This window comes from Mya arenaria, chromosome 6, assembly GCF_026914265.1.
Source record: "Mya arenaria isolate MELC-2E11 chromosome 6, ASM2691426v1".
In the NCBI taxonomy this organism is placed as follows: Eukaryota; Metazoa; Mollusca; class Bivalvia; order Myida; family Myidae; genus Mya; species Mya arenaria.
Window position 1 is genome coordinate 7,689,032 of NC_069127.1, and position 27,773 is coordinate 7,716,804.

Sequence of the window (27,773 nt, forward strand, 5' to 3'; positions counted from 1 at the left end):
TCAGCGTGTTGTTTGTGAACTCCCACTCCAGCGATAACTAGACAAAACACAGTGATTTCCCTTGACGTTTAGCCCCTAACCTGTTTCAGCGTGTTGTTTGTTCACTCCCACTCCAGCGACAACTAGAAAAAACACAGTGATTTCCCTTGACGTTTAGCCCTTAACATTTGTCAGCGTGTTGTTTGTGAACTCCCACTCCAGCGATAACTAGACAAAACACAGTGATTTCCATTGACGTTTAGCCCCTAACATTTGTCAGCGTGTTGTTTGTGAACTCCCACTCCAGCGATAACTAGACAAAACACAGTGATTTCCCTTGACGTTTAGCCCCTAACCTTTGTCAGCGTGTTGTTTGTTCACTCCCACTCCAGCGATAACTAGACAAAACACAGTGATTTCCCTTGACGTTTAGCCACAAACCTTTGTCAGCGTGTTGTTTGTTCACTCCTACTCCAGCGATAACTAGACAGAACACAGTGATTTCCCTTGACGTTTAGCCCCTAACCTTTGTCAGCGTGTTGTTTGTTTACTCCCACTCCTGCGACAACTAGACAAAACACCGTGATTTCCATTGACGTTTAGCCCCTAACCTTTGTCAGCGTGTTGTTTGTGAACTCCCACTCCAGCGATAACTAGACAAAACACAGTGATTTCCATTGACGTTTAGCCCCTAACCTTTGTCAGCGTGTTGTTTGTGAACTCCAACTCCAGCGATAACTAGACAAAACACAGTGATTTCCCTTGACGTTTAGCCCCTAACCTTTGTCAGCGTGTTGTTTGTTCACTCCCACTCCAGCGATAACTAGACAAAACACAGTGATTTCCCTTGATGTTTAGCCCCTGACCTGTGTCAGCGTGTTGTTTGTTCACTCCCACTCCAGCGATAACTAGACAAAACACAGTGATTTCCCTTGATGTTTAGCCCCTAACCTGTGTTTATGTGTTGTTTGTGAACTCCCACTCGAGCGATAACTAGACAAAACACAGTGATTTCCCTTGACGTTCAGCCCCTAAACTTTGTCAGCGTGTTATTTGTGAACTCCCACTCCAGCGACAACTAGACAAAACACAGTGATTTTCCTTGACGTTTAGCCCCTAACCTTTGTCAACGTGTTGTTTGTGAACTCCCACTCCAGCGACAACTAGACAAAACACAGTGATTTCCCTTGACGTTTAGCCCCTAACCTTTGTCAGCGTGTTGTTTGTTCACTCCCACTCCAGCGACAACTAGACAAAACACAGTGATTTCCCTTGACGTTTAGCCCCTAACCTTTGTCAGCGTGTTGTTTGTTCACTCCCACTCCAGCGACAACTAGACAAAACACAGTGATTTCCCTTGACGTTTAGCCCCTAACCTTTGTCAGCGTGTTGTTTGTTCACTCCCACTTCAGCGATAACTAGACAAAACAAAGTGATTTCCATTGACGTTTAGCCCTTAACATTTGTCAGCGTGTTGTTTGTGATCTCCTACTCCAGCGATAACTAGACAAAACACAGTGATTTCCCTTGACGTTTAGCCCCTAACCTTTGTCAGCGTGTTGTTTGTTCACTCCCACTCCAGCGATAACTAGACAAAACACAGTGATTTCCATTGACGTTTAGCCCCAAACCTTTGTCAGCGTGTTATTTGTGAACTCCCACTCCAGCGATAACTAGACAAAACACAGTGATTTCCCTTGACGTTTAGCCCCTAACCTTTGTCAGCGTGTTGTTTGTGAACTCCCACTCCAGCGATAACTAGACAAAACACAGTGATTTCCCTTGACGTTTAGCCCCAAACCTTTGTCAGCGTGTTATTTGTGAACTCCTACTCCAGCGATAACTAGACAGAACACAGTGATTTCCATTGACGTTTAGCCCCTAACCTTTGTCAGCGTGTTGTTTGTGAACTCCCACTCCAGCGATAACTAGACAAAACACAGTGATTTCCCTTGACGTTTAGCCCCTAACCTTTGTCAGCGTGTTGTTTGTTCACTCCCACTCCAGCGATAACTAGACAAAACACAGTGATTTCCCTTGACGTTAAGCCCCAAACCTTTGTCAGCGTGTTATTTGTGAACTCCTACTCCAGCGATAACTAGACAGAACACAGTGATTTTCCTTGACGTTTAGCCCCTAACCTTTGTCAGCGTGTTGTTTGTTTACTCCCACTCCTGCGATAACTAGACAAAACACAGTGATTACCCTTGACGTTTAGCCCCTAACCTTTGTCAGCGTGTTGTTTGTTCACTCCCACTCATGCGATAGCTAGACAAAACACAGTGATTTCCCTTGACGTTTAGCCCCTAACCTTTGTCAACGTGTTGTTTGTGAACTCCCACTCCAGCGTCAACTAGACAAAACACCGTGATTTCCCTTGACGTTTAGCCCCTAACCTTTGTCAGCGTGTTGTTTGTGAACTCCCACTCCAGCGTCAACTAGACAAAACACAGTGATTTTCCTAAACGTTTAGCCCCTAACCTTTGTCAGCGTGTTGTTTGTTCACTCCCACTCCAGCGACAACTAGACAAAACACTGTGATTTCCCTTGACGTTTAGCCCCTAACCTTTGTCAGCGTGTTGTTTGTGAACTCCCACTCCAGCGATAACTAGACAAAACACAGTGATTTCCATTGACGTTTAGCCCCTAACCTTTGTCAGCGTGTTGTTTGTGAACTCCCACTCCAGCGATAACTAGACAAAACACAGTGATTTCCCTTGACGTTTAGCCCCTAACCTGTTTCAGCGTGTTGTTTGTTCACTCCCACTCCAGCGACAACTAGAAAAAACACAGTGATTTCCCTTGACGTTTAGCCCCTAACCTTTGTCAGCGTGTTGTTTGTGAACTCCCACTCCAGCGATAACTAGACAAAACACAGTGATTTCCATTGACGTTTAGCCCCTAACATTTGTCAGCGTGTTGTTTGTGAACTCCCACTCCAGCGATAACTAGACAAAACACAGTGATTTCCCTTGACGTTTAGCCCCTAACCTTTGTCAGCGTGTTGTTTGTTCACTCCCACTCCAGCGATAACTAGACAAAACACAGTGATTTCCCTTGACGTTTAGCCACAAACCTTTGTCAGCGTGTTGTTTGTGAACTCCTACTCCAGCGATAACTAGACAGAACACAGTGATTTCCCTTGACGTTTAGCCCCTAACCTTTGTCAGCGTGTTGTTTGTTTACTCCCACTCCTGCGACAACTAGACAAAACACCGTGATTTCCCTTGACGTTTAGCCCCTAACCTTTGTCAGCGTGTTGTTTGTGAACTCCCACTCCAGCGTCAACTAGACAAAACACAGTGATTTTCCTAAACGTTTAGCCCCTAACCTTTGTCAGCGTGTTGTTTGTTCACTCCCACTCCAGCGACAACTAGACAAAACACTGTGATTTCCCTTGACGTTTAGCCCCTAACCTTTGTCAGCGTGTTGTTTGTGAACTCCCACTCCAGCGATAACTAGACAAAACACAGTGATTTCCATTGACGTTTAGCCCCTAACCTTTGTCAGCGTGTTGTTTGTGAACTCCAACTCCAGCGATAACTAGACAAAACACAGTGATTTCCCTTGACGTTTAGCCCCTAACCTTTGTCAGCGTGTTGTTTGTTCACTCCCACTCCAGCGATAACTAGACAAAACACAGTGATTTCCCTTGATGTTTAGCCCCTGACCTGTGTCAGCGTGTTGTTTGTTCACTCCCACTCCAGCGATAACTAGACAAAACACAGTGATTTCCCTTGATGTTTAGCCCCTAACCTGTGTTTATGTGTTGTTTGTGAACTCCCACTCCAGCGATAACTAGACAAAACACAGCGATTTCCCTTGACGTTCAGCCCCTAAACTTTGTCAGCGTGTTATTTGTGAACTCCCACTCCTGCGACAACTAGACAAAACACAGTGATTTCCCTTGACGTTTAGCCCCTAACCTTTGTCAACGTGTTGTTTGTGAACTCCCACTCCAGCGACAACTAGACAAAACACAGTGATTTCCCTTGACGTTTAGCCCCTAACCTTTGACAGCGTGTTGTTTGTTCACTCCCACTCCAGCGACAACTAGACAAAACACAGTGATTTCCCTTGACGTTTAGCCCCTAACCTTTGACAGCGTGTTGTTTGTGAACTCCCACTCCAGCGATAACTAGACAAAACACAGTGATTTCCCTTGACGTTTAGCCCCTAACCTTTGTCAGCGTGTTGTTTGTGAACTCCCACTCCAGCGATAACTAGACAAAACACAGTGATTTCCCTTGACGTTTAGCCCCTCAACTTTGTCAGCGTGTTGTTTGTTCACTTCCACTCCAGCGATAACTAGACAAAACACAGTGATTTCCCTTGACGTTTAGTCTCAAACCTTTGTCAGTGTGTTGTTTGTGAACTCCCACTCCAGCGATAACTAAACAGAACACAGTGATTTCCCTTGACGTTTAGCCCCTAACCTTTGTCAGCGTGGTGTTTGTTTACACACACTCATGCGATAACTAGACAAAACACAGTGATTACCCTTGACGTTTAGCCCCTAACCTTTGTCAGCGTGTTGTTTGTTCACTCCCACTCCTGCGATAGCTAGACAAAACACAGTGATTTCCCTTGATGTTAAGCCCCTAATCCGTGTCAGCGTGTTGTTTGTTCACTCCCACTCCAGCGATAACTAGACAAAACACAATGATTTCCATTGATGTTTAGCCCCTGACCTGTGTCAGCGTGTTGTTTGTTCACTCCCACTCCAGCGATAACTAGACAAAACACAGTGATTTCCCTTGATGTTTAGCCCCTAACCTGTGTTAGCGTGTTGTTTGTGAACTCCCACTCCAGCGATAACTAGACAAAACACAGTGATTTCCCTTGACGTTTAGCCCCTAACCTGTGTCAGCATGTTGTTTGTTCACTCCCACTCCAGCGACAACTAGACAAAACACAGTGATTTCCCTTGACGTTTAGCCCCTTACCTTTGTCAGCGTGTTGTTTGTTCACTCCCACTCCTGCGATAACTAGACAAAACACAGTGATTACCCTTGATGTTTAGCCCCTAACCTTTGTCAGCGTGTTGTTTGTTCACTCCCACTCCAGCGATAACTAGACAAAACACAGTGATTTCCCTTGACGTTTAGCCCCTAACCTTTGTCAGCATGTTGTTTGTGAACTCCCACTCCAGCAATAACTAGACAAAACACAGTGATTTCCCTAAATGTTTAGCCCCTAACCTTTGACAGCGTGTTGTTTGTGAACTCCCACTCCAGCGATAACTAGACAAAACACAGTGATTTCCCTTGACGTTTAGCCCCTAACCTTTGTCAGCGTGTTGTTTGTGAACTCCCACTCCAGCGATAACTAGACAAAATACAGTGATTTCCTTTGAAGTTTAGCCCCTAACCTTTGTCAGCGTGTTGTTTGTGAACTCCCACTCCAGCGACAACTAGACAAAACACAGTGATTTCCCTTGACGTTTAGCCCCTTAACTTTGTCAGCGTGTTGTTTGTTCACTCCCACTCCTGCGATAACTAGACAAAACACAGTGATTACCCTTGAGTTTAGCCCCTAACCTTTGTCAGCGTGTTGTTTGTTCACTCCCACTCCAGCGATAACTAGACAAAACACAGTGATTTCCCTTGACGTTTAGCCCTTAACCTTTGTCAGCATGTTGTTTGTAAACTCCCACTCCAGCAATAACTAGACAAAACACAGTGATTTCCTTTGACGTTTAGCCCCTTACATTTGTCAGCGTGTTGTTTGTGAACTCCCACTCCAGCGATAACCAGACAAAACACAGTGATTTTCCTTGACGTTAAGCCCCTTACCTTTGTTAGCGTGTTGTTTGTGAACTCCCACTCCAGCGATAACTAGACAAAACACAGTGATTTCCCTTGACGTTTAGCCCCTAACCTTTGTCAGCGTGATGTTTGTTCACTCCCACTCCTGCGATAACTAAACAAAATACAGTGATTTCCCTTGACGTTAGCCCCTAACCTGTGTCAGCGTGTTGTTTGTTCACTCCCACTCCAGCGACAACTAGACAAAATACAGTGATTTCCCTTGACGTTAGCCCCTAACCTGTGTCAGCGTGTTGTTTGTTCACTCCCACTCCAGCGATAACTAAACAAAATACAGTGATTTCCCTTGACGTTAGCCCCTAACCTGTGTCAGCGTGTTGTTTGTTCACTCCCACTCCTGCTACAACTAGACAAAACACAGTGATTTCCTTTGACGTTTAGCCCCTAACCTTTGTCAGCGTGTTGTTTGTGAACTCCCACTCCTGCGATAACTAGACAAAACACAGTGATTTTCCTTGACGTTAAGCCCCTAACCTTTGTCAGCGTGTTGTTTGTTCACTCCCACTCCAGCGATAACTAGACAAAACACAGTGATTTCCATTGACGTTTAGCCCCTAACCTTTGTCAGCGTGTTGTTTGTTCACTCCCACTCCAGCGATAACTAGACAAAACACAGTGATTTCCCTTGACGTTTAGCCCCTAACCTTTGTCAGCGTGTTGTTTGTTCACTCCCACGCCAGCGATAACTAGACAAAACACAGTGATTTCCCTTGACGTTTAGCCCCTAACCTTTGTCAGCGTGTTGTTTGTTCACTCCCACTCCAGCGATAACTAGACAAAACACAGTGATTTCCCTTGACGTTTAGCCCCTAACCTTTGTCAGCGTGTTGTTTGTGAACTCCTACTCCAGCGACAACTAGACAAAACTCAGTGATTACCCTTGACGTTTAGCCCCTAACCTTTGTCAGCGTGTTGTTTGTGAAATCCCACTCCTGCGACAACTAGACAAAACTCAGTGATTACCCTTGACGTTTAGCCCCTAACCTTTGTCAGCGTGTTGTTTGTGAACTCCCCTCCTGCGACAACTAGACAAAACACAGTGATTTCCCTTGACGTCTATATTATATGAGTAGAGGTTGATTATAACATATTTTTAAACGTGTTGTAAAGCATTCTAACTTAAATGAACACAAACAATTGATTTTATTGTTCACGCTTATTGTTATGTATATGCTAAAAACTACCAATGTCGCTTAATTAATATTAACAGCGTAATTTACGTATTGTAAAACAAGCGGAAGAGAGTATATGCTGCTTACGTGGACTATTCGAAGTGTTTCGATAGGATATATATAAACGGGCTGTGGTTTAAGCTAATCAAAGAGGGAATAGACGGTAAACTATTACAAATCGTACGTTCTATGTACAAAACCGTCCAGTCATATGTGAAACACTGTAATAACTTGTCTGAATTCTTCGATAGCGGTATAGGCCTCTTCCAGGGGGAGATAACCTCGCCGATAATGTTTTGCCTCTTCGTGAATGACATTGAACTCCATATGCATCAAAATATTAATGCAGGACTTACCTTGGACCAATTAACAATATTCCTTATTATGTTTGCCGACGATTGTTTACTATTAAGTGAGACCGCCGAGGGATTACAAAAACATTTAGACTGTTTAAGGGATTACTGTGATCGATGGCGTATGCAAGTGAATGTGGACAAGACGAAAATAATGATTTTTAAACGGGTTGGTCGAGGAAGGATTAACGACGTATTTATATATAACGGCAAACAGATTGAAATTGTGAACACTTTTTGCTATTTAGGGTTAGTCATAAGTTCAAACGGTTGTTTTCGCAAATGTTTAGACGCTGTGGCAAGTAAAGCTATAAAATCAGTCATGTCTCTCAAAGGCATTACGTCTGGAGGGTATATACCAGTTAATATACAATTTGATTTATTTGACGCGTATGGGCTCCCTGTGCTCGAATACTGCTCAGAGTTATGGGGCTTTGCTGCAGCTGAAAATCTGGAACGACTACACAAAAAATTCCTTAAACAGATTATAAAGGTCAAAATAACGACTAATAATTTGTCGTTATATGGAGAAACGGGACGCTTTCCATTAATAATAAACAGAAAAGTGAAAATAGTCAAATATTGGTTTAAACTCATGAACAGTTTTAATTCAAATTGTATATTGTATGCGACTTATCGTATGCTTTTAGACGAATGTGAAAAAGGCCATATAAATTGGTTAACCAAAGTAAAACTATTATTACAATCAGCCGGTTTTAATGAAATTTGGCTGTTTAGAGACTCAGTGCTTAATATACCATGTTTTATAAGCCAGTTAAAATTAAGACTGAAAGATACCTATATAACACAATGGAATGAAGGTGTTAATAGCTCAACAAGTCTTACTCTATTTCGTGCAGTGAAATCCACTTTTGAAATGTCTTGCTACCTGAACATTGTTGACAATGTTAAACACAGACATGCCTGAAGCAAATTAAGATTATCCTCTCACAGGCTTAAAATAGAAGAAGGCCGTTATAGGAACATTCCCCGACATGAAAGGAGATGTGATGTATGTTCATCGAATGACATTGAAGATGAATATCATTTTGTACTGATATGTGATAGATATAAACACTTAAGAGATCATTATATACCTAGTTATTATCGAACACGACCTTTTATGTTAAAATTTATTACTCTTCTTAACTCTAAGAAGAAGTCGTTGTTACACAAACTGGCTATATTAACTATTAAGGCAAATCAGATCAGAGACAATATAATTAATATTACAGCGTAACTCAAACTGGATGTTATTGCTCTCTTCTTGTTGTTTCTTTTTGTTTGAATTCATGTTAATTTTTATATCCTGTTGTGCATGCTATAATAATTGTTTTGATGATCATAAGCTGTATATGCTTGTATCTAAATAAATGTTCTGTTCTGTTCTGTAAAATGCGCAGTTGCATAATGCGTGTACCGTGACAGAAAACATATATCTTTTAACATTGAGTGTCACTGGAAGCAGTGCCCGGATATAAATTGCTAAATTGTTATAAATAATACGTTTTTTTCAAATGTTTAAACATAAGTGTTTGATTTATATTTAATTGTATTAGTTTTTGACAATATATGTAATTTATCTGAATTTGAATTACTTTAACAAGTTGTTGCATCATGTTTTTGTTTTATCTTAGTATTATCCCGACATTCTAACAATAATGATATTTTCACACAAAAACTGTTCTGTTAAATGTATCAACTTCTTGTCTTTTCCCTGTGCTTTTCATTGAGACAGTAGTTTAACAATATATTTCTGAATTACTTATAAGGATTTCATCTTCCGGGCTCCGTTGGAAAGTTGTGAAATTTACTTGCAGGGAGTTTTAAACTCGGTGAGAAACTGATTCAATCACCACTTGTCTTGTTCAACATTTTCCTTCTACAAGAGTAGCAAGAGTGCCCTTCAAAACGTTATCATCTAAAGAGTGCCATTTGTATTACTGTCAAACACATTTATCGTTGCTAATATTTACCGAGTGTTCTGTACAAATATTTTGGAAACGTGTTTTAATTAAAATATATTTGTTTAATGATCTAGTATTATCTTCACGCGTTGCCAAATAAGTAACATCGAAAGTACAAAGTATGGAACCTCCATAATGTGGGAACAAATTCTAAAATAAAAATGTTACATAGAATATTGGTTAATCTAGAGTGAAGCTCGGTTGACACAGACGTTCCTTGCCGTTTTTCGCCTGGCTGAACAGATGTGGGTTAATGATTTCAACGTTTAAAGAACTTTCCTTGCTTATGAAATCCAAGGTATTGCTGCGTTGTAAACATTGCTATTGTAACTCCATTTTTTATAATTACAATGATGTGGCCTGTTCGTTATTTACCTTTGTATTAGATTTGCAATTTTTATCATTAAAGGGACTCGTTCATAAAATGCACCTCTTTAAGGAAATTATGCATGGCAAGTTATAAGGAGGGTTACATCTAAGATATTGACAGCTGGAACCCTTTACAATATGTTGATATTTGCTCAAATATCGCCTTTGAAGACCACAATTATCAATAGCGTTACTAATTGGTTTCAGCGATTCCTTGTGACCGTGAATGGTTGATTGACATAATCATGTGATGCTATCAATGTCCTATTAAAAGGTCAAAGAATTAACCATTGTTCTATTGGTTATGGCGCCGGTTTTTTCTTTTCGATAGCAAAGCTTAAAGTGACAAGTGTTTTAAATGCATAACCGGGAAAATTCATTTTTGGTTCAAAAACATTAGCGAGTCCCTATAAGTACAATGTGATTTGCAATTTTAAGAACACATTTTTGAAGCCGTTTGATTCAAATAAAAAATCCCAAACGTTTAATTTTCACAAAACTGTCAAGCTTACGGTTTAAATATGTATTGTGGTTTGCTCTAGCATTCCCCTTGTCTTTTCAAGCTCTCTCACTTAACATAATATGTTTATGTAAAATCAAAGAAATAAGGAAACTAATTTACTCTGAAGAATTTCCTTATTGATACTCGTTAAAACTGCTACCAAACAAATTTTATGGAAAGGTGATTCCATTCCTGTCAATGTTGTATTCATGAAAATGTGTTTGACGAGCATAATTATGGTTTTCGTAATAACGGACTTTTTGATTACATCTTCAATTAGTGGTAAGACCTTTAAAAATTGTTTACAGTTTTTATATATAAATATCGCTTAACCTCTTTTAAAGTTTAAATGTGTTTGTTAACAGTCGTAAGGCTATATGGTGGATGTTAACCAGTTATGTGTTTGACCTTGCACTGCAGTGTGTGTGTGTGTGTGTGTGTGTGCGTGTGCGTGTGCGTGTGCGTGTGAGCTTAATTATACTAGCACTTGGCCCGTGCCCATGCGGCGAGTGCTCCAATAAGTTTCTAAGTCATTTAAAGTTTTGGAACGTATTGCTCAGACAGAATGTAGCCCCAGTTAGAGCTACGCTGATGCTTTAATAACGTGCACTAATGTATAGCACTGTTATACGGGACCCCCATTTAACGTCGATAAATGTTTGTTTAGTGGTGCGGCGGGGAATCTAACCTGCGACCCCTGGATTGGCACTTAAGTGTGTGTTAACACTAAACCTCTGCACTTGCTTTAGGTGTAACATATGCAGCATACTAACATTTTGATAAGGAAAGCTTCATTTCCATTACATTCATACAATATGTCAAGTATTTGTGAGTTTTAATATTCATAATCTGACTTCAAACATACTACGTAATTGATATTAATTCAAAACGGAATGGCAATTGCAACGTCACGATTGTGCTACAGAACTGAAAAACCAAAATGCTGTTACAAAGTACATAATGAAAATTTCGCTATAAACTAATTCATGCTGATCAAATTACGTATGTCGTAATTGTTTGTATTTTATACGTCCGGTGAAATGTCGTCCGGTGAAATGTAAAGCTCAGTGAACCTATACGGCGCAGGTTCAGCAACTGTCTTAAAATGACAGTCGATGTCAGTTTTATGAATTAAATATTTATCTCTGTTTGTTTACAATGTTTGACTCGGCATATATGGGTATTATATAATAATTGCGTCATTATGCTTTTGACTGAAAAGTGAGTTCATTCCTGTCGTTGTTTCACTCACGAAAATGTGTTATACGATGACACTTTTGGTAATCTAAATTTGCAATTGTTTGAGTATCCAACTTATCTAGGTTTGATTACATTTCATATGAAACATCCTTCGGCAATCACATACTATTCATGGAAGGTGTATCGATTATACCCAGTATTTTGTTTTAAGAATTAAATGTCTTTTTCGAAAGGTGTTAAAGAGATATCGCCCAATCTTTTACACTGACAACATTTTTAAAAAAGTCACATTTTATACTGATGTCAGATCCATAAAATTTATGACAACGTGGGTATCAAGCGCAATAGCGCAAGATCGAGATGACGATGTTTATTATTATTGGGGAGATTCTACATCAACTGTAGAGCCAGCGTTTTCAGGTACATTTTTTAAATAATATTGCTGTTTTGTATGTTGTTATGTTTGTTGGTAGTAAATATTTTACCATTTCAGTACATTTTCCTTTCAAGGAGTTCACGTAATATAACTGTGTTATAATGCTCATGACTGATATCGCTTTCAACATGCATATATTGTGTAAAAGCAGGTATAGAATTGCCACACATGTTTAGTTTTTTTTCATATTGTCACCTATGTTTCTACTAAAGAGGAAATGCGTTACAGTGTATCCTATGACTCAATATAACTATTTAAACACAACATGTAGGTTTAAATGTGTACTAAAATATTAGCCATTCGGTATGAACCTCAACCTTATGGCTTATGTCATTTTTTATCGACATTTTATTATCTCGGTCGTTTTTCTAATGTTTGTTTATTGTTTTTTAAATATGTTTTTATAACATTTTAAACAACACGATAAAATGCTAAAACGAAGAACATTTTTTAAAACGAGTTTAATAAGAAACAATTGAATGCGTATCTAATTATCTTGGTTTAATAACAAAACATTTGAAACACCTTTCGTAGATCACATTCATTTCATGGCAGGGGTATCGATTATAACCTCAAATTTGCTGGAACAAATAAAGCTTTATTGTATTGGTATAACGCTTAATCGCACACCCTTCTTCCATAACAATATTCTCTTAACCTTTCACATTTGATCTCGCTGTTAGATTCATAAATTGTCCAAGACTAAGGAAACTAAACGAAAGATATGCGTATAAACAAAGAGCCTAATCGTGAATACAGCTATATCAGTCGCAATTCGGCAAGATGAAAACGACGATGTTGATCATTTCGTATAGTCATTATTAATTTAAGAAATAGTGTTATCAGGTTCATTCACTAAATAATGCTGTTCCTGTATGTTTGTATGGTTATTATAATTGTTAAAGGTAAATATGTTGGAATATCAGCTACATTTCTTCCAAACCATTTATGTTATACTTAATACTGTGGTATCATTTGTATTCGCTTTCATGAGAAATATATATATATATATATATATATATATATATATATATATATATATATATATATATATATATATATATATATATATATATATATATATATATATATTTATATATTGTGTAGAAGCCGGTAAAACACCGCGACGGGTTCGTTTTTCTTATCATCAATATGCCACTAAAAGAAGCATGCTTCATTATGCAGTTAGGGCTGGGGTTTGTGCTGTCTGATATGACTAAAATGAAACAACTATATGAAAAGTAGTTGCAACGTTACATAGGCCAAATCAGATCTTTTCACTTTAAGGGCATTTTAGAAGTTAAAAGCTAAAAGTAAACACAATTTTAATTTTAATTTCGTTCATTCAGCTCATGGAATAGTTGTATGTGTTAGACATACATCCTTTGCAACCTGTTTTGGTAAACAAGTATTTATTTCAGATAACGATACAATCATGAGAACTTAAACAGGTCAAGTACGAAAAATATTACGAATCGGAACGTAAAAAGACACTGATAATAGTTTATATAATTTAACTTTATTCCATGTGGCGGTGAGTTCGTTCATGTAATTATTATTATATTGCTGATAATGAACTTTCATTTTTTATTCATACCTTCAGGTGAAACAAAGGTGCGGCTGGTTGACGGCCCCACAAATCAACGAAGGTCGTGTTGAAGTGTACGTAAATGGAAGCTGGGGAACAACATGTGATGACTACTTTGACACAAATGACGCATCGGTTGTGTGTAGAATGCTGAACTTTAATGTGTAAGAAATTTTAATTCATCGATTAAATACTTTATTTCTTTAGTGTAACTATTTAAACTGTTTATACTTACGGACATGTATAATTGTTTATTATTTGTAGAACGGATGCTATTGTAATACCGGGAGGATTTTATGGGAAAGGCAATGGTACGATATGGCTAGACGATGTTCGTTGCCTTGGATATGAGTCAAACATTGAAGACTGTACACATGGTGGATGGGGGAGTCACAACTGCGAACACTATGAAGATGTCGGAATTATGTGTTCTTCAGGTGATTCTCTTTGTCGGTGATTTTCATGACTTCTTTACACTTCACAAAATACTAAAGTAATCTAAATACCAATATGTTCCTGGCTCGTGCGTTTAATTTGTTAAAAGGCAGTTTGCTATCGTTTGATGCAATTGAACTTAAGGTATTGCCTCAAAGCAAGAGCTAAAATATAATTTTAGAAGTATAAATATCTGCATTTATGATTTGTTCCTGTCACATTTATTGGTCTTAGATAACTCATAGTTCGCAAGAATAAAGCGTCATGCAGCAATACTACCCTACGTTGTCTGAATATATTTTGTAAGCTCATGTGGTTAGCACGTTTCAAAAACGCTTGATGAAGAATCGTTTCAAAGGAAACGCGTTTTACCTACACATTTGTTAACAAATAACAGGATATATATATATATGGATGGATATTTATATACATAACATATACATCTATATTTTTAAGATGCCATCTGTGGTGAAATTGACTGGAGAGATTATGTTGGTGTGAAAGGTACTAGATTTCGGCAGCAGTTATCATGTCTTTTAGGCAACCCGAAATGTAACATTGAGATGTTGATGGTAACAGGTTAGCATTGTACATACATTATACTGTTTAATTCACAAAATAATTCAATAATGAAAATAAGGAAATAAGAATATTAAAGAAGGATGTCATTTTGTTTCAGTGGAGTATAACTTTTATTTTATCAGGTGAACACCAAAATTAGTAGTTTTCGCGTGTGGCATATAACTCACCAAAGCACTAATTTTATTCGTCTCATAGTTATATGTTGCGATGGTTTATTTAAAGTTTATTTTTTTAAGGAGATACTGTTTTAAAACTGTGACTGTTACGGGTTTCAGCAAGATATAAATCCATAATGAAATATGATCTAAAATGCGATAGGGGCTACTCGATACTTTTGAAGTAGGTAACCATTTTTCTGACTTAAGGTAGGGCGGTGCTCTGAAAGAGATATTATTGTAGTAGCTAGTCATTTTTCGTACCATACGTAGAGTGCCACTCATAAAATGTTAGCATTGTAAAAGGTTACATATTTTCCTACTTTAGGAAGGTTGGTACTAAAACGATATCATTGTACGAGGTTACCTTGTTTGTGTCTAGAAGGTAAGAAGCTGCTTACAATACTGATGTGAATCAAAGCGCAAGGCGCTGAAAGACTATCTGCGGGCAAATATGTGAGAGTTGCAAATTTTATTTGAACTATGGGTGAAGGGCACATAGATAAAAGTGAATTATGTGCCGAGAGCCAAGAGCGCTTGTGCCCACACTGGGCGAGGAAACAAACATATCTATATATATTTTATGGCGTCTTGTGTCATTTTCTTTATGTAAATGTCACTTCAATCGTCTTAATCCCCCTTCCCCATGTATTTAATGTTACAATGCACGCCCCTTTCAATAGTTTCCAAAATATTTTTGTTGCTTTGATTAGATATCATACAATAGGAAAATACAATTCATCATATATATCATTACCTTTTATGAGCATACACGTTTTGTTTAAGGTAAATCATTTTTTTACAAACAACTTCAGCAATAGTTCCATTTAAAATGCACAGCGTATCACTTCAGTCGACGTATCCCCATGTATTTAAAGCTACAATGCATGCCCCTTTCAATCGCTTCTAAAGGTTTTCGTTGCTTTGATTAGATATCATACGTAAGGCAAGTTTTATGAACATACACGTTTTAATTGTTTAAGGAAAATGATTTTATTTTTACGAGCAACTTTAGAAATAATTCCTTTTAAAATTCAGAGCTTATCAGATGGTCGTTTTCACGCGGTGAGGACAAACATGTGGTCAGTTAATGTATGAAGAACTATTTTTAGAAATTCGGCCAGTTAATGTAGTTGAAATTATTTTTAGATTGTCGGAAATTGTTTGTTCTAAGAATGGGAATATGATCGTGCTTTTTCAAGTTTATTGATAAATAAATGTTATTTATGTCTTTTGTAAGTATCTGTGTAGAAATAATACTAGTGCTGTTATGAATGCTTCGCACTCTTTAGATGTTTTACAGGTAAAATCCGAACTACTTTGCTTCATCAAACGTATGCATAACTCACTGTCGTATCAGAGCATGTGTGTTAGAATAATTTGAAAGCCTTATGTCCAAAACTAAGCGAAGAATACACCAGAACGAAGCTATTACGCAAAAAATGAAAACATCTTATTACAAAGGTATACGCCTAAAAATTATAGAATGAATAGTATTTTGTAATTGTATAGCAGACAAATCATGGTATTTGAAGCATTAGCAACGCGAAACCTGAAATAAGCGTGCTTCAGAGTCACACCAGGTTAAAATAACAAACCCTGCAGGCGATGGGACACTTGCGGTCGGTAATTTCTAGAACATCTTGAGCTAAACACAGAGTGAATATCATTATATTACTTTCCTTCCAGAGCCTCCATTATTTTGACCCACATTAATCTGATAAATTTAACGATCTAAAAATAGTTATATCCTGCTAAAAATAAAACGCCGGGATACAGAAATACAGCGCAGAAATAGCCGAACAAGCAAGAACTCATACTCGGACCGCAATACAACTAATCTATTTTTTATGATTTCGTCGTCATTCCTCTAAACATAGAGCGCATTGAGACAAAAAATGGGTGAAAACGACATGAAAAAGTAGTTCTTTGGATTTTGCGGTGTTAAGACTACCTGCGCGCATGCGCAGATAGTCTAAAAACTACAGAAACAAGCTCAGTAGCAAAAAGTTTAGACAAAAACCCGGTTTAATGAACAGAACAGATTAGAACCGAATGTTTATTCAACTTAAGCATACATAGCTCATCGTTATAAACACAAAAAATAAATACACATATTAAATAAATATTGCATGCATGAAAGAACAAAATGAATAATTTTCATTCTCCTATATACAATCATGTTATACAATACCGCGAGAAAAAACAAAAACAAAAAACAACAACTTAAGAATACTAATTTAGCAGTAGTGAATTTAAGGATTTCTTTAGGGGTGATTTATACATTCAAGTTTCTTTTTAAAAGCTTTGGTACAAAAAATAGCTAAACTTACTAACATAGACTTATTGTCAGAATTGAGTAATAATATAAATTTTACCATACTAGGATGTCTGACATAATATCTAGAAACATAATTCTGCCTTATAACATTATACAGTGGACAAACTAATACAAAATAAAATTCATCTTCAATATCGTTTAAATTACAAAATGTGCTGTTCCTATCTTGTCTATGAATATTGTTATGTCTCCCAAGTTCAGTGTTTAGATTATGGGCGGATAATCGGAGCTTCGCTAAAATATTTCTATATTTAAGATTTTCCAGTAAAACAATGTAAGTTGATATCTTAAACGTTTCTTTAATTTCCTTAAACAAATACAAGGATGAATGTGTTTCCATGGTATCGCGCCAGCCGGTTATATACATAACTAGTAATCTGTCTCTGAGCATGGGGACAAATTCCCATACATTAACAGACTCTGGAAATTGCCATACATCCGCAAACCCGGATGACTGAAGGATAGTTTTTACTCTGTATTTTACCCAGTTTAGACTTTGGGGGTTAACATAAAGTTCCCGGTATTGCTCTGTAATAATTGCCATAAGAATATAGTTCTCTTGTTTCTCATTGTATAACTTAAGAAAATACTTAATAATACGAATATGTCGCTAAATATATAATGGAAATCTGCCTAGCTCTCCATAAAGTGACAAGGTCTTTGTAGAGCGTTTGACGTTGAGACACCACTTGCAAAATGTTCTATGTACCCTTTCAATCACCTCCGTCTGGATATAGCCCAATACTTCGCAATTATAGTTTAATATAGACAAAACAAATGCATCAAATAGATTAAACGTAATATCAATAGGGACCCGGTTATGCTTGAGCAGAGCCTTAAGTGCATTCATAGAGTGCAATGCCTTGCCCGCCAGTGTGCAATGCCTGCAGAAAAGATCCACCACTGGAAAATACAATACAGAGGTAGTTAAATGAATTGACAATATCAACAGCCTGATCATTATAAGTCCACTTATCAGTTTTTCCTGCACGCCCCCCTTTTCTAAACACCGTTATCTTAGTGTTTTCCACATTGACCGTCAAATTCCATTTGTTACAGTAAGTACTTAAATTATTCAAAGATCCCTGTAACCCCTCCCTCGTCTCTGACAGAATAGCTGCGTCATCTGCAAACAGCAATAAATATATTGAGATCTAATTAATTGTGAGACCTGCATTTAAGCTTTGTTGTAAATGAAATTCGATATCATTGAGGAAGAGAGAGAGAAGCAAATCGGGGAGGTTTTATTTTCCCTTGAAACGAGCCAGTGTTACTTTCAAAGAAATCAGACAATGACCCCAAGTATTTTATGCACATTTTCACCTCGTTATACATCGAACGCAACAGGGACAAAAACTTTCCATCAATACCAAGTTTGATTAACTTATACCAGAGACGCCCCCTATCAATGCAATCATATGCCTTACGGAAGTCAACGAAACAGCAATACAATTTCTTCTTCTTTCCTAATTGCCTTTGTATAATTGAGTTGAGTATAAAACCCGGATCAACCGTACTGTACTTGCTTTTAAAACCAAATTGAGCATCAGTCAGAATATCTTGCTCTTTAGCCCACATTTTAAGTCGGTCATTTAGTATAACTGTAATTAATTTAGCAAAACAGCTTAGGAGCGTGATACCGCGGTAATTATTAGGATCAGATGTATCTTCCTTTTTATATATAGGAATTATGGCCCATGTTGCCCATGATCTGGGAAATGATTGGGTAATGGCACTTGGTAAACGCCAAAGACATAGAACACAAAAACAAATACAAACAAGAAACATTTAAGAAGAACAGTACAAAACTCCACAGCACAATGCATACATACTATATATATAAAAGACTAGGTATGTTTATAAAGGATTGATAGAACCACCTTGGAACAGTCGAAAACTTCTTGATGGCTTCGATCATTCAGATTATTGAAATGGTTACACATATCTGATAAGGGGAGGTAGAGCACTGCGATATTTTCTATTTACACTGCTAAGATACGACCAGTACTCTTTGGGTTGGTGGGTTTTTAAATTACAAAGTTTACGCGTTGTTATTTCTTTGTGCTTGCTTATAAGTTTATTGATCGTGTTTTATAAGCGTGACTAGCATTTCTTAAGGATAGTTTATTGCGTAAAGACCGGCTTCCTTTTTATTTTGATTTAGCCAAATTATATATATATCTGGTTCCATAACATTCCGGCCCAAACCAGGGTTTACTATTATTATTATTATTATTATTATTATTATTATTATTATTATTATTATTATTATTATTAATGACGTTATAGTGGGCTTGTGTAAACACTTGTTTAGAACTAGTAATAAATGAGCTACTGATTTCGTCAACTACTACATTTAATCATTCTTTTCGTGTTTGAGAATTCATTGATTCCACCATTTGTATAAGAACATTTCTTGATTAATATTGTTACAAAACATCTCATTTTTATCAGTTTGCCATTTAGGACATGTTTAAGAATATGCTCTGACTCATGTTAGTCACACTACTAATTTTTAGAGGTGAGCTAACTGTCAAAGAGAAACTTGAAAGTGAGTGGCCAAAAGACAAGGGTCTTTAATTTCAAAAAAAAAAGAAAATTTGTCTAGCAACAAAATGCTTGAAATACAGTAATCAAAGTTTCAACATTTCTCCAACAGTTAGATTTTTTAGATGCAAGGTACCTTAACATGTTGCTGAGTATGATTATTGGAACAGAGAATAGTGTTAAATTAAGTTACCTTTCAATTAAAACTATTTTAACAAGAACTGTAATTTCCATATGTTCCCAGGTTGTGACGGTGGCATACACTTATATGTTACTAATGGTACCTACGTAGGCTGTGTGGAATATGCAGTGGTTATTTGTGACAAAGGGTTTGTCGCTAGTTCTATGGTAATCGACTGTCTTGATGAAGGTACCTGGGATAATGTCACTTGCATTTATGAAGGTACTTCCTTATCATCATATTTAATTAAGAGCCCCGTTAAATACCTGCACACATGTTTAAATAATCAATAATGACGATGGTTACATATCGTATTATTTCGTTTTACATATTCTTTATGGCTTTAAATTCATATCTTACAACCTCCATAGCATTCACAGCATTTTCCTAAAATGTCACATTTTATATTGTAAGACTCATTATTTGTCCACGATATAGGAAACTAAACCAAGCATATATATTTGTGAACAGGAGCTTATTTATCAATACAGGATTATCAGACCCAATTGAGCAAGATGGAGTCGACGAGTATTATTATCATTATTATGAAGGTTATATATCAACTGTGGAGACAACGTCACCAGGTACATTTGTTTAATAATGTTGATGGGTATGTGCTGTTATGTTTGTTGGTAGTAAATATTTTACCATTTCAGCTAACTTTCATTCCAAACTTCTTGACTGATATCACTTTCAACATGTATATATTCTGTAAAATCAGGTAAAGAGTTGAACAAGTAAAATGGTGAAGATGAAATGAGTAATAGTTTATCCCATTACTCAATATTACTATTAAAAGGTAACATTATGGATTAAATGTGTATTGAAATATGAGCCATTCGGTCTGAAATTCACCCTAATGGGCTAATGTCATTTTATCGACATTTTATTATCTAGGTCTTTTCTAATGTTTGTTATTTATTTTCGATTATATGTATATGTTTAAAAACTGTTCCAAAAAAGATAAAACGTTCTAAACATTCGCAAAATTTTAAACTAGTTTTAATAAGCAAGAAAAAATGCAGTTGTATGAGTATCCAATTATCTTGGTTTAATAACATATCATTTGAAACACCTTTCGTAGATCACATACAATTCATGGAAGGGGTATCGATTATAACCTCAATTTTTCTGGAACAAATAAAGCTTTATTTTATGGGTATAACGTTTAATCGTACACCCTTCTTCCATTACAATATTCTCTTAACTTGTCACATTTGATAGATATGATGAATTGTCCAAGAATAAGGAAACTAAACGACGCATATGCATATATTAAAAGGGCCTAATTGTAAAAACAGCGATATCAGTCGTAATTCGGCAAGATGAAAACGACGATGTTGATAATTCCGGAGACCCGTTATTAATTTCATTAATTTCTTGATGAGGTTACATGGGATAATGTCACTTGCATTTATGAAGGTACTTACTTGCCATCATGCTTAATTTAGAGCCGCGTTGAAAACTTGAACACATGTTTGATAAACATGAGGACGATGTTTACATATCAGAATTGTTGTTTGACAATAAACTTCTCTGTTTTATTTTGATTTTCTTTTTATTTGTTCATTAGTGTTGCCTTCATGTCAATGACATTTGAGAGACACAGAGAAACAATGGATGTTTTTAAACAATGCAAGCAATCAACTTACTTTGTCTTTTTCAATTCGAAGGTAACCACAAAGAAGAAGACAAAAGTTCAGTGAAAGTTACAAGTGCTCATGAACACATTACCACGGACACAACGGACACTGAAACAGGTTAGGTTAGCGTTTGTGTACGCTCAAACTGTCCATTGATATTTTTTGCCGATATTTGTTTGGAAAATCAAAAACCGACATCATGTTTAAACAAAACCGGCATTTTAGCATCATTTGTTGTATACAAATGAATTATGGCTGTGATTTTTTTATTTTATTTTGTATAAAATTTATGACAACAAAATTATTGCATATAATTCTTTTTTGTGGGAAAAAATGTATCCACTGATTTTTAAGACATTTTTATTTGCCATTGTCATCAATTAATTATAATATACTTTTAAACAGCATCTCTAAACGATCTATTCAGGGCCAATCACATGCACTGCAGTCACAGAAAAAGGCGTGGAATGGTCAAAAGCTCTTGATGGGCAAATATCTCGACAAAGATGCCCTGTAGGATACCAAGGTACAAATACTGGAATTAGGAATGGGCATTACTTTAAGTTGCAATCGGCTATAAACTCTCTATGCTGTTCCATTGGTTGAAACGTATCCATTCTGATGAATTTATTGAAAGACATCGGTTGGTCTCTAACCGTTAAATGACCATTTTCTTGAGTTTTTAAAGGCAATTTCAATTAGAAAACAATTATTGTTCAAAGAGTATCGCATGCATATATGAACATCTTATATGTTTATACTTAAACATAACAATAAGAATACTTTTATTTGTATTTTAGGCGAAGTTTATCGTCGTTGTCAAAATGGCAAATATCTGAACCCCGTTAACAATTGCACAAGGCAGGCGATACAGGAATTATATTCTCAGGTACATAGGACTATTAATTTGCAGTATTTAGATATATATATCTTAATGTTCATATAAACTCATCAAAACAATTTAAAGACCAAATTTTGTTATTGAAACATATTATAAAGTGTCAAGGCAATACATTTCAATAAGATGGGCACGGATGAAGTTTATGTTTACACTTCGAAAAATACAAATTCAAATTCAAATTCAAATTTAAATTAAAAAATACATTAACATAATAAAAGCAGTGTACCGAAAAGAAACTTCGATGTACTAATCAAAATGCGATGTTCTTGACCATATGGGCAGGGTACAAAGCATTTTTAAATATCAAATAAAATACACATAAATGCATGCAATATGGATTTATGTGGCATAGTTGGTAGTTTGATATGCTTTAAAGCATATATATTGTCATCTGATTTTTAATGGTGCATGACAAGGAGGTAATCATTGGCATTTATCATTCTGATAGAAACGGAACGCCGCATTCCACTTCATTTAAACAAAACAAATAAATATTTCAAATAAGCTTATTGTGCTGTGACTTGTGATTTATTGTATTTATGCCTACTATACTTTTAAATTTGTAGGTGTTTAATGGCTCCCTCAATTCTACAGAGGCTTTGTCGAAGTTAAAGCAGGAAACGAATAGCTTGACAACTGCTAACGAGAATTTGCCAACAGCGGGCGATCTACAGAATGTTAACCAGATCCTTGATAAAGTCATTGAAGACATCGAAATCAATTCTGCTACAATCGAAAAAGACACCGACGTATGTGCTTTTCATTTTTAGTGAAATATAAACTAACATAAACTTCAAAACTACCTCGTAACAATTATATTTTTTGTGGTTGTGCCGTTTTCGATTAAGATATCATATATAAGATTTGCTCTTTTTTCAGAGTTTCTTCGAAGTTGCGAATAATTTACTAAATGGAAATTCGACATCGTCATGGACAAGTTTAATTAATGACGTATGTATGTTTTCTTTATGTTAAAAATGTATCTGGGAAATGATATTTTTACACAGATTTAATGCAATAGTACAAACACGATTTCTTTATTCTTCAAATTTCTTTGTATCACGATAATGTCATTTATATAAAGTTACACATTAATGTTCACTAATCGCTTGATTTACTCAAAAACAATAATGACAATTTCCACAAGCTACCTTTGGACTGTATTAAAGGTAACCTTCTGCTCAGAAATCTAGCTGCGGGAGATATTAAAACTTCAGAGATTATACATATGATTTTGAAGGAATCATAAATGTTTTGCTAGGCTAGGGTAATTTTAAAAATATTTACGATGTGCTGAGTGTTAATCACATTGAAATATCCGTTTCAATTTCAGAATGTATAAAGCTGGTACATCATTACTTGGAGATTTACTTTTACAAATAAGACATTCAAAAGCATGACTGAAACTTGGGTTTTATATAAAAAAAAACACAATTGCTGTCAAAAATGGTCGAAATATAATATAATCACATTATTTTAAATAACTGAATAACTGAATATATAGATCACAAAAATGTATAGAGTAATACTGTAAAGAAAGATTTCGCTTCGTGTGGGGCTGGAACCAATGGCGATCGGTGTATTAGCTGGATGCGATACTAACTGACTTGCCAAATGTGTTAAGCATAATTAATATATATATTATAATATATATATTATATATATTTGCAATTTTATACGACGAAAGACGTTATCTATTTCTGAGACGCACATTACCTTAAGTAATTATCATTCTCTAAGAGACGTGAAGTTTGGATGATAAAACATAAACCGCTTGACTGATATATAGCCATTTTTTGCAAATATTAATGAAGGTTAGTGTTTCATATTTTTCTGAATAACAGAAGGGAGTTGGTGCCGACGCAGTAATAAACACAATCGACCGGTTTATAACGAAAGTTGTGAACACGTCCAACGGAGATTGGAACAAGACGTTCGACAAACCAAACATGTGTAAATTGTTTGTTTAGGATTTAGGAATTGTGTAATTATTAAATAAAACATAGACATTTTTGTTGTTAACAAAATCAAAATAATGGATCAGAAACGGTAAAATATCAAAAAGAATATATCATAAAAAATAGAATGCTCGTTATAATGTTTCTTAATATCCAATCAGAACTAGTGTAAGAGTGGTTTCCTTAGTTCTGTTATATTAAACATATCTGTTTTGCTTGTTAAACCATATTATATCATATCTCGATAATTTTAGTTATAGAAATAGGGCATGTTGAGAAATGTGTTAACATTAGTTTTCCGTCTGCTGCTGTTACGACTGATCAGATCGTCGTCGGCTGTGGGCAAGGTAACCATCTTTAGTAATTGGTTCATGATTAGAAACAAGGGCCTAATTCATTTTGTACACATAGTTAAAAGTAAGACATAAAACTGCTAAAACAACAATGTCTGTAGAATAGAAATTAATTTTAAATTTTATTTTAGAAAGGTTTATTTCTTTGGTAAAGATTTATTGTTATTCATTTGAGGGAATGAACATTTGATTACATGTTCTTACATTATTTTTATATCAAAACGAAACACTGTTGTCTTAAGGACGTATCGTTCATTTTGATAAGAGTTATCGGCCAAAGATCGTAACTTAATTGCAACTCGGATATATCAGAAAATTGTCAAATTATAATATATTATGTTATATCGAACGAACTTTGTTTTTCTTTAAATATATCGATTCTGATGTTTTATCTTGTTAAGTTTAGACAGTCCAGCCCGATTGTTTGGGGGGAATATCGTTGCAAATGTTAAAGTTCTGAAAAATATATTTTTGTTACACAGAAAAAGGTAAAAAAGTATTTAGCGGCGGCTTGTTTAAAAACATGTCGGGAATGTTGCCTACCACTTCGAACGATATCGACTCGTACGTATCATTTCCTTTCCATAAACGTTCTGTACGCATAATGTACTTATCGATGAAGTCAATGGAAACGGTATTTAGCATTGAGTTATACACATACGTAGCTACTTTTAGAATATGTTGTTTATAAAAATAAAATGTGTACACCTACGAAATTGAGCTGGCTTCGTTCGAAACAGCTCAACGTTAGCAATTTACCTGCATGACTTAGACTATATTATCAATCGCAGTATTAAAAGTTCTTGGTTGTTCCGAATTCCAGGTCAGACAGTTCAATAAACGGTCCGGTCTTGTCCTTTAGTTTTCACGGACATCAAAACAAGACTGAGAACGTCAGGATAAGCTTCCATGTATTTGATGTATGTAACTGTTTGAATATATATCTAACATTCGATTTTTCATATTTGTGTAGTCTTTGTCCGTTACTTTCTTATGTTTTGTGTTTTTTCAGGTGTAAGTTGACTTTTTAACATCTTTGCGTCTGTCAATAATTATATAGCTATGCCCCTTTTAACTTAGTTGTTAAGTCTTTGTAGTTGCGTTATCACTTTATGTGACATATACTATTGTTTAACTATATTATTCATTGTCGGGAAGTTGATGCTGCTCGGATGAGAATTTGGAAAGTATTGATAAATGTTGGGAGAGTTCCCCCAGCAAAATCGGGTCAAGTGAACTCATGTTTCACTGACAGTTGAACGGCGGTAACCCTAACAATTATTGATACAGCTTTTTATGCATGTTTGGTCAGTTTATGTTGTTTTTACGTTCTTAACTATTTCCCGTGTCTCTTTGGCCTAAGCCGTATGCCGTTCAACAGGGGGTTTACTTTAATACTACTGGAAGTGTCCCTGTAGTTTTCATTGTCGTATTAGCTTTCAATGACCATGCTATGGTGGTTAACATATTCTTATAATAATATTTTTTATTTGTGTAAGTGTTTGATTACTTGTGACCTTAAGTGTGTCTCGTTTAATGATATAAATGCACGTTTATAAAGTTATGATCGATACAATTTTATGCGTGAAATTACTTGTATATCTTCGGTATTTGTCTTATTTCAGAGATCCGTCCTGTTCCTTCTGGGAAACAGATCGACGGTATATCCTTACATATTTGTGGATCCATAAATTCGACGATTGTTTTTGATAGTATAAAATGTATACATCACATCAAAGGGTTTTATAATCAGATACAAAAACTGAATGTTTTAAGGACAAATTTAATAAGAAATAAATATTTTTATAATGGGAGCAATTTGATAGAACATATAGTTTGCTCAATATGCTGAATTATTATGAATGGATTTTATACAAAATATGTATATGAAAACGTTAGTAAGATCATTCTAGGCGCTAGTTTGTACACGTTCATGCTAATTGTGAGTGCAGAAAAAAGTTTAGTTTTAAACGCACTTAAACTTAAAACTATTACAGAATAGGATTGATGAAAGGTGACCAAATGCTCTACATTATCAAACATATTTATGTTTTGTGCCCATTTGACTATTTTATTAAAAATAATTATTTGCATATTTTTAGGGTGGAAGTAAATTTAAGTAATCTTGTTTTATTTATATCATTTTATGTGATACACATCTCTAAGAAACTACAATTCTTGATTAATGGTCTGAGATATTTGACACACACACACGCACGCACGCACGAACTCACGCACGCACGCACGCACACACACACACACACACACACAAACACACACACACACTCACACACATACATACACATACGATTTACTGCAATTATATACGATTAGCCCTTACAAAAACGGTACCTTAAAAAGCTAGCTGAGGAAAAGAGTTTTCAAACGTTATTAAATTTGGCGATTCCCGCTTAATTGTTCCTAAATCAAGATCTTTGAATAAACATTTGAATCAAGTTGTTATCCTGGCTTAAGTCATTTTGTCATACAACCTTACTGTTTTGTCTCTTTTGTAGCGGGAAAAGCCTTTGGTCTACTGATGGATGCAGTTTGGAACAATTTGACAGAGAAAAGGGGACCGTGTCCTGCCAGTGTGACCACCTCACAAACTTTGCTGTTCTTATGAGCCCCGCCAGTACCTCTGAAACGGTCGTGATATAATTCCTTTTCCCTTTTTAAAGTGCTAATTACTCAAATGCATTGTACGTGTATACATTTAACAACCAGTAAGACCTGTATAAAGCACTCGGAACTTTACCTGCATAATCAAATAAATTTTTCAGACATTTTATACGCACAGAAAAGCTTCATTTTTCTGTTTTGGTTTTATTTAAATTTGCTGAAATAATTCCTATTTAGTGTCTGATCAATATATACAAGTCCTTGACTATTTAGGAAACTGTTCACCATCGTCGCCTTGGAGTTTTGTCAATTGTAGGATGCAGTGTATCAATAATTGGCTTGTTTCTCACAATCACGACCTATTTGTACTTCTGGAGGTAAATTATATATTTTATATACATAATATATCAGAGATTTGACAGATTGAGGAGTCAATGTTGAGTACATGATAAAGGTTGACGACAAGAACATAAAATTACAATGCTTCCAATAAATCTTATAACATTTAACTTTATAGAAAAATTGGTCACAAAATATATAATAGAGATCATAATCTTTCCAGGGCTGTACGTTCGACGAGGTCAGTTTTGCTTGTCAACCTGTGTACGGTTCTACTTCTGGCGTACATCCTGTTTCTGGCAGGGGTCAACAGCACTTCACA

At 35.9% G+C, this 27,773-nt stretch overlaps 2 protein-coding genes across 4 annotated transcripts in view; both read left to right on the forward strand.

Moving 5' to 3' along the window:
* LOC128239045 (adhesion G protein-coupled receptor L3-like) overlaps positions 1–27,773 on the forward strand; it is a 76,816-nt gene that overhangs the window by 43,268 nt on the left and 5,775 nt on the right. The window lies entirely within an intron of this gene.
* Positions 10,300–27,489, forward strand: LOC128239046 (uncharacterized). Of its 2 annotated transcripts, none has more exons than XM_052955478.1 (18): positions 10,300–10,452; positions 13,410–13,558; positions 13,659–13,831; positions 14,286–14,408; positions 19,699–19,857; positions 20,127–20,219; positions 21,309–21,395; positions 21,706–21,804; positions 22,079–22,167; positions 22,746–22,928; positions 23,059–23,130; positions 24,024–24,132; positions 24,392–24,484; positions 24,973–25,054; positions 25,314–25,410; positions 26,116–26,151; positions 27,007–27,139; positions 27,386–27,489. In XM_052955478.1, exons 2-17 carry the CDS (start codon positions 13,542–13,544, stop codon positions 27,028–27,030), a joined length of 1,536 nt encoding a protein of 511 aa, XP_052811438.1. In that variant the 5' UTR covers positions 10,300–10,452; positions 13,410–13,541; the 3' UTR covers positions 27,031–27,139; positions 27,386–27,489. The 2 variants fall into 2 exon arrangements, with proteins under 2 accessions (XP_052811438.1, XP_052811439.1); XM_052955479.1 differs by having other exon boundaries at positions 14,286–14,333.

What these genes read in the sequence shown, in the direction of transcription:
- LOC128239046 (XM_052955478.1), top strand. An exon ending in TGAGATGTTGATGGTAACAG is followed by an intron (nt 14,409 to 19,698) that starts GTTAGCATTGTA and finishes ATATGTTCCCAG; the next exon opens with GTTGTGACGGTGGCATACAC. An exon ending in TACAGGAATTATATTCTCAG is followed by an intron (nt 22,168 to 22,745) that starts GTACATAGGACT and finishes TTAAATTTGTAG; the next exon opens with GTGTTTAATGGCTCCCTCAA.